The 8,225-nt window shown below is 57.0% G+C and overlaps 1 protein-coding gene across 1 annotated transcript in view; it reads right to left on the minus strand.

The window, feature by feature from the left end:
- The window catches only part of DUS3L (dihydrouridine synthase 3-like (S. cerevisiae)), a 67,336-nt gene extending 61,936 nt beyond the window's left edge, over positions 1–5,400 (minus strand). The window contains exon 1 of the mRNA XM_010005583.1: positions 5,380–5,400. Within this exon, the coding sequence (XP_010003885.1) occupies positions 5,380–5,400 (21 nt within the window). The remainder of the gene's footprint in view (positions 1–5,379) is intronic.
- Positions 5,401–8,225: the final 2,825 nt, after the last annotated feature.

The following is an 8,225-nucleotide window of genomic DNA, read 5'->3' on the forward strand; positions in this document are numbered from 1 at the left end:
GAACACCTTTCCCAGGGCTGCTCTCCTGGAGCCCAGCCAGGCTGGGAGGCTCCAGCGCATCCTTGTAGGGTTGATTTCCACCTGTGGGCGACTGGAAGGGAGGATCTGAGATTGGCAGTGTCTGCTTTTGGAGGTTAAGGTTCCTCCTCATGTGGCCCTAAACACAGCCTGGCTTGTGTGGCCAGAGCAGGTGTCACCTTGGCTGTCCCCATGCAGCCACCTGCTTTGGGGACATTCAGGCAGGAGGGGCCTCATCCTGCAGTGTGCTGAGCCCCTGGGTGCCCACGCAAGGCTGGGGGTTTGGGGGGGGACCACAAAGAGCCACCAGCTGCCCAGGGATGTCACCCCTTCCCACAGAGCATCTCGTGGTACCCAGCAGGGCTGAGCCTGGGCTGGGAGGGAGATGCTGGGAGGAGAGAAGGTCCAGGGACCCTCCCCTGGGTGCCCCCCCCTTTGCAGGAGGTGTGGTAGCACAGCTCAGGACTGGGGTGTGTTTTACTGGGCTGGGGTTTGGCCTCTTTTTATTGCTTGATTGGTTTTCCCCTGGTGCTGCAATTTCCTTGCTGGGCTCAGCTGGAGCACGTGTGCACCATCCTGCTTCCAGGTCCTTGCTGAGCCCATCAGGGCAGCAGCATCTGGCCCCTCTCCAGTGTTCCCAGGGCTCAGCATGTGTGTGTGGAGGGGGTGAGGAGCTGGGTACCAGCCAACCCCTCTGCTCCCACCACGCCAGGCACCCCTGGGCATCCCAAGGGAGCTGCTGCAGCCACAGGACAGACCAGACCCTCACTCAGGCTGAGCCACCTGCTCCAGCTCCACCATCAACTGGTAGAACTGGAGAAATCCCACCCCCCAGTACAGCTTTTTCTGGGGTTCAGCCACTTCGATGGAGTCTTAAACCTGGAGAAGAGGAAGAGCCACCCCAACTCGTCCCCTCCTGATGGGGCAGGAGGTGCTGCAAGGTCCTCTCGCGTGAGGGAGCATCCCCAGGCCACCCCCTCCTTCCCCTGGGAAGGGAAATGCCACGAGCACTTTTCCTCCCATCCCTTCCTCATCACGAAACCCGACACGGGCTCCGCTGGGGAGCTCAGCATCCAGGGCTAAATTGAAACAATCTCTTTGCCACCCCCTTGTCCCCCCAGAGAGGCCAAAAAAGCATTTCCTGCTGCCTCTCGTTCAAAGGCCGCGTCGCCGGCGTCTCAGGCCCCCTAATAAGACATGTCAGTTGCTTTTGGTGAAGTGTTTTGATTTGGAGGGAACCACATTTGTTGATTTTTTTAATTATCATTCTTTTTTTTTTTTTTTTTTCTTTTTCCCCCCACCCCCCACAGCAGACAAGTTGTTTTCCTTTGAACTTCATCCAAACCCAGTGTAGCAGGGGATGCTTTGGGGGCTGCCAGGAGGGAGGCAGAGCAGCCCTGCCCAGCCCAGTGGGGCCACCAGGAGATGTCCCAGGAGGGGGAATTTCCTCCTTTAGCATCACTCCCAGGCTGCTCCAAGGCAGGAATTGCCTTTTTTTCTCCTATTTATGTTTGTTGTTTGGGTTTTTTTCAGCAGACTTGGCTGCTTGATGCTCAGGAAAGGGAGGTCAATCCCATCCTTGAGCTCTCCAGGGCAATGCCCAGCTCTGAGTGAGGAGAAACAGGGTCTGGCTTTGTGGGGGTTGCTGTAACAGGGGGGTTAGAGACCTGCTCTGGGTTCAGGGAGCCCTTTGGTTTCATCTTGGTTTGCTTTTATTTCCAGGCAGCAGTAGAAGGGTAAACCCACCTGTGGGAAACCACCCTTGGTCCTTGCAGGGAGAAAAACGTGGCCCCGAAGGAACCACCTGAATGGGCAATTTTTTGAGGCTTATTTCAAGCCCCCGGGTTTGGGTGGGATGGGTAGAGCAAAGAGTGGGGCTCCTGGGGCTGGGGAGGGCTGGCAGCCCCCCAGCCTTGCTGTCCCCAGCAGCTCCAGGGGCAGACAAGCCCCATGAGGAGGATGATGTCCCAGGGGTGGGAACCACTGGCTGGGCTGGCAGAGCTGCCCAGGTCCTGCATGGCTTGTGGTGGCTCCTTTGTCTTTCCAAATGTTGGTTTTGGCTCTGGCAGGGCTGGCTGAGAGCACGGGCTGTATTTATGGCCTGTTGTTGTTGCTCCCTGACCCTCCCCCATCAAACACTGGAGCTGTTGCACTTGCTGATGGGTGGCCAAGGACACCTCTTGGCACCATAAAACTGGGCAGAGCCCCCCCCAGGCCTCCTGCCCCAGACAACCTCGTGCTCTGCTTCCAGAGCAGGGTCAGTTCGTGCCTGTGCCACTGACCCTGGGGCCACAAGCCACAATCCCACATGCCCATGAGGTCCATCTTAGGGGTGGTGCTGGACCTGAGCAGCTCTGGGCTGCTCCCAGCAGAGCTGTGCTGGGAGGGTTGAGCAAGGGATGGTCCCAGCAAGGTGCTTGAGCAGCTTTTTGGGTTTTCCCTGGGGTTTTTTCCCTTTCTGCTGCCTTCCCCACGACAGGCAGGGATGTCCCTGTGCAATGTGGGGGGGACCAAAGCCAGCCAAAAACCTTGGGTATGAAACATCTTCATCCATGTAAGCAGGTGCCACATCCCCCCAGGGACACCAGCCCCTCTAGGCTGTCCCTGAGGAAAGGATTGGCTTCATGAGGTGGTGTTGGCTCATGAAGAGCATATTTTTGACCCTCAGCAGCTCCAGGGAGCTGTCTGGGAGGGCTGGTGGCAGCAGTGGAGCCACCACACGAGGCAGGAGGACACAAGAAGTGGCAGCGACGCTCGGCTGAGCCCGACCTGTGACATTGAACCCTGGGTTGGGGGACATGCCTGGTCAGTGCCCCAGGTCTGGGGGAGGCAAAGGAGTGATCCAGCCAGGATCTGGGTGGCACAAGCCCTCTGAGTGCAGGGGACACGTGGGTGTGAGGGTTGGTGACATCTGGCTGTGACATCGGTTGTGTTGGACCCCCCGGCCGAGGAGTGATGGGGAGGAGAGTGGGGGGCTTGGCCCCCCCTTGGCTCTGAGGGCAGTTCTGAGGACAATGGAACTTTCCATCCCCAGATGCTGCACAGGAGCTGTGGTGGGATGGGCTGCACCAGCCGGGGGTGATGGAGAAGCGTTGGCATCAGGGGGGTGGGGGTGACAGTGGGATGCAGGGTGGGCTGGGGGAGAGGGAATGCTCAGCAATCCCTCTCCTTGCTGGAGCCCTTCCTCCAGCCCCTCATCTGCCAGCAGAACTTTCTTTAGTTTCCTTCACGGGTGCTGGTGAAGGATGCTCTTGAGGGATGGGATGGGATGGGATGGGATGGGTGCTGTTCAGGGATGCAGATGCTGCTCCCTCACAGGGAGGCTGGAACTCCTCTGTCCTGGCTCAGTTCTGGCTCAGCCTCTCCTGCTCGCCGGCAATCGGCAGTGCTGGCAGGTCCCACTGGTTTCTGGGTTGGGAAAGGTGGAAAGCTGGTAGAAAACTGGTAGAAAAGGGTCAGGTTGCCCTTTTTGCCCACATGGCCTCGTGGTCCTGCCCTCATCTCGGCGCCGGCTCCTCCGCAGGAGCACGGGAAGGATTTGGGGTGATCATGCTCCAAATCCAATGAACATGTTCTGGCAGCACAGAACCATCAGCTGGGGGAAGGAAAAACCATCACAGCCTCTTATCCACAAGCTGGACTGGAGCTGATCTGGGTTGCAGGAGTTGGGTGGGAAGGGCAGTGCCCCCACAGCCACCACCCTTGGGTCCCTTGTGTGAGCAGAGGGCTTGGAGGGCAACACTTGGCCTTTTTTTGGAAGTTGGGTGGCTCTTCCATGGGGAAAGCCTCTGGTCCCTAGATGTCCCACGAGGGTTTTTCCCACAGCAACAGGAAGGTGGAAACACTTGTCCCTCTGCATCAGGATGATGTTGTGCCACCCCTGCATGCAAAGGCCCAGGTGACTCTGACCTTCTGGAGACCCTCCCGCTATTCCCAACATCTCCAGCCCTCTTGATCCCAAGTTTTGTACTTCCCCCACCCAAAACCTCCACTCCCACTCCACTGCTGTTGCTGTCCCGGGGGGAATTTCTCATTTGTTCACTCTGGAGCAGCACTAAGTGGTTCAATATGTCAGCAGTTGCTGCTGGAATCGGGCAGTAAATGCTAATGGGATATTGGTCTGTGCACCATCCAAAACCCACTGGAAGGGTTTAGTGCAAATTGGATTTGCAAACCTGGCTTGGGTCTCCCTGCCCTTAGCAAGGGGCTCTAATCCCCAGCCAGTGCCTTGGCAAGCTGGCTCCTTCTGGGCCAGAAGGAATTCAGTCTTTCCAGGGAAAAGGGGAGTGAAGATACAGGAGGTTTCCCGTTCCCCAGCGTGGAGGGGGAACCTCCTGTGCCTCCTGAACCATCAGCCCCTCCTGTGCTTCCTGGTCAGGATGATCACAGACTCACAGAGTTGTTCTGGTTAGAAAAGACCTTTCAGATCATCCATCCAACCACTAACCCAGCTCTCCCCAGTCAGTGCTGACCCGTGTCCCTCAGCACCACATCTACAGGGCTTGGAAACACCTCCAGGGCTGGGGATTCCACCCCCTCCCTGGGCAGCCTGGGCCAGGGTTTGAGCCCTTCCAGGGAAGAAGTTTCTCCTAATATCCAATCTAAACCTCTCCTGGCACAACCTGAGGCCATTTCCTCTTGTCCCATCCCTTGTTCCTGGGGAGCAGAGCCCGACCCCCCTGGCTCCAACCTCCTCTCAGCAGCTGCAGAGCCAGCAGGTCTCCCCTCAGCTCCTTGTCTCCAGGCTGAACCCCCAGCTCCCTCAGCTGCTCCTGCTCACACTTGTGCTCCAGCCCCTTCCCCAGCTCCATCACCCTTCTCTGGACACTCTCCAGCCCCTCATTGTCTCTTTTCTCACCCAAAACCTACCCCAGAACTCAAGGTGTGACCTCACCGAGCAGAGGGGGACGATCCCTGCCCTGCTGGCCCCACTGGGGCTGAGACAAGCCAGGATGCTGGTGGCCTTTTTGGCCACCAACACCCCCCAGGTCCTTTTCTGCTGGGCTCTTTCCAGCCTGGAACACTGTGTGGGGTTGTTGTGATGCAAGTGCAGGACCTGGAGCTGGGTCTGGTTGGACCTCAGGCATTTGGGCTCAGCCAGTGATGCAGATGGGTGGTCATTGCTTGGGAGGCACCTGGGGTGCTGGAACTTCTCTGTCCTGCCCCAGCATAGCTCGTGTCTGACTCAGCCTCTCCTGCTGGCTGGGTTAGGGCAGGATTTGTTTCTGTGGGGCTGAGAACAGGAGTTATTGAGGTGGGAGCTGAAGGGACCACACCAGCCCACCAGGGACACGTGGAAAAGCCAGAGGTGGCCACTCTGCTCCCACGGGTGCTCTGGAAAAAGCAGGGAATTCATCATACCTGGAGTCCTCCAAGGGCCATGGTGCTCAGAAGGCACTTTCACAAAGGGGAAACTGAGGCACAGTGACCCTCCTGGGGATCTCACCTGCTGGGAAGGTGCCACAACTCTGGCCAGATCCACAAAGAAGGAAATCCCTAGAAAACAGGGAAGGTGAAAGTGCTGAAAGCTGCTGTGCAGGAGCAGGTGATGCTGCTCATTCCCCTCTGGCATGTTTTTCCCCTCCTGAATGCCACCGAGGGCTTTCTCTTTCTTGGGAAAAGGGATTTTTTGTTGTCCCCTGGGCACCAGTAGCAGCTCCCAGATCCCAGTGGTGTTGAAACCAGCCCAGAGGAAAACACATCTGAGGCCTGGGCTCCATTTTGCTGCCAAAACTGAAGCTTTGAACCGTGTTTCCCGAGGCGTTGGGGTTGTTCAAACAAGCCACAGTAACGAGTTTCCTCTGACAAAACCACCCCTTTTTTGGCATCCCCTGGTTAGTTAGTGTGTGGAGGGGTGGGTTGTCAGTCCCAACAAACAGAGAGGGTTGACATTCAACCTTCAAGTTTTGGCAGAAGGGGGTGGAATTTGGGGCTGGATCAGCAGCGTTGGGTGGTGGGTGAGGCTGTTTCCTGCAGACCAGCACCCCTGGGTGCCCTGGGCTGGGTGGGGGTCCTGCTCCTGCTTTTCTTTTTGTGGACTCATAGAATCATCAAGGTTGGAAGGGACCAATCATCCAGTTCCAACCCCCCTGCCATGAGCAGGGAACCCTCACACCAGCCCAGGTTGCACAAAACCTCCTCCAACCTGGCCTTAAAAACCCCCAGGGATGGGGCATCAACAACCTCCCTGGGTTGCCCAATTCCAGTTCCTCACCACCCTTAGAGTCAAGAATTCCTTCCTAACATCTGCCCTAAATCTCCCCTCAGTTTCCAACCAAATTCCCACCTACTTTTACTGTTTGCCTGGAGTTATCCCTGATTTTCCTGCTAGGTCAGGATCTCGGTGGGTGTGTCTTTATTTCCCCTGCCCATCAGCAAGTGGGGTTTGGCTTCACCAGTGGGATTTGCTGCAGCTTTTACTCTCAACTTGTGGTGGAGACAATTTCACAACCTGCCACCAACCACCCTCTGCTCCAGCTGGTGCCCCCCAGCTATGCCATCCTGAAGCATTAGCTCATCAATTCATCTCTAATTACTCATCTCTTCTTCACGAAGGGCAGCTCTTGCTGCTGCTTAGAACTGCCTGAAGCAGCTTAGAAAGATTTTCTGAGTTGCTCTGGCCTTGCTGACCTCACCAGGGTCAGTGGAGACACTGAGGACCATCCCACCCATGGCCAGATGGGATCTTGAAACACTTCGGCTCCACGACTACCTGGAGTGAGGTCGTGGTTGGCTTCTTCTCCCTGGTGAGCAGAGGGTAGGACAAGAGGAGATGGGGTCAAGCTGGGTATTGGAGAACATTTCTGCACAGAAAAGAGTTGGGGAGGCCTTGGAGTCCTTGCCCAGGGAGGTGGTGGAGGCACCATCCCTGGAGACGTTCAAAAATAGGGGTAGACGTGGAGTTTCATAAGATGCTTTAGTGGTTGGGGGTTGTAGGGTTGGGCTTGAGGATCTTGAAGGGCTTTTCCAACCTTGGTAATCCTATGGATCTGTGCTTTTTAATTAGGAAGAAAAAGAGAGATCCTCAAAATGGGATTTTTAGGATGGATTGATTTGTTGGGTTTTTTTGCAGAACTGGGGGGAGGGTTGGGAAGGGGCAGGTCTCAACCAGGTGCCCCTGGACCTCCCTCCAGGTACCACCCAGGTGTCTGGAGCTGCCAGGCAGGGTGAAAACACTGCAGTGAGTCCTGCTGCATTTCAACTGCTGCCTTTTTTTTTCCTGCTTTTTTTATTATTTATTTCTTTAAAAAAATGCTGATGGGAATTGCAGCTGCGTTTCTGCCTCCGGTGAGTGATGGAGAGAGTGGGGAGGGTGGGAGCAGCAGGGTGGGAGCTGAGGGCAGCTGAGGGAAAGGGGGGGGGAGGCAACTGCTTTATTTGCCCTCATGGGGGTCACAGGAGCTTGGTTTGACCTGGCAGGGACCAGCCCAGCCCAGCCCCATCCCGGAGATCCATCAGGAATCTCTGCACTCGGGTGGTGGCTGCAGCAGGATTCCTTCCTCTGGGTGCATATCCCTGCTGGTTAATGCCATGAAAACCCCTGTGAGGCCTCCAGGGAAGGAATCAAAGGCTCCAGAGCTGCCTCCCCAGGTGCCCAGGTAGGTCACCTGCCTCCCCACAGCCTCCCCACGCCGGGACACACGGGAGGGAAATCCCATGGGAAGGATGGGAGATGGTGAGGTTGGTCAGCAACATCCTAGTGCCTGGCTTGGGAGGGCTCCTTGGAGGAGCCCAAGCTCAAAATGTGGGGCTGGGGCTGCTCCAGGGGGGTGGGGAAGGCCAGCAGGTCATGGTCTGGGGGGCTCTGTGGGGGTCTCTGGGCTGGGGGCACTGGGGTGGTGCTGGATGCTGGTGCTGTTCCCCCCCCCCCAGGGACTTCTCATGGTTCTCATGGGGATCTTCCTCCCCTGTGCTCCATCCCCTCATGGAAGAGCTTCCAAACCCCCTCACTTGGTGCTTGAACCTCCTCAGTGCTGGGGTCTGGCTGTGCTGGGGTGCCCTGTGCTTGTTTCTCCCCCCCCCCAGCTCTACAGTCCATGGGGAGAAGGAGATGCCCTTCCATGAGACACAACATCAGAGGTGCCATGGGATGCAGGATGTGGGATGCATGTGTGGCTCCAAACTTCCCTGGGGCCATCTCCAGTGCCCAGCCCAGCTGGTTGGGTTCCCCAAAGACCAGAAGGAGGGAAGATGGTGGGAACAGGGAT

The sequence above is a fragment of the Chaetura pelagica genome, unplaced genomic scaffold, assembly GCF_000747805.2.
Source record: "Chaetura pelagica isolate M959 unplaced genomic scaffold, ChaPel_1.0 scaffold741, whole genome shotgun sequence".
NCBI classification, from domain to species: Eukaryota; Metazoa; Chordata; class Aves; order Apodiformes; family Apodidae; genus Chaetura; species Chaetura pelagica.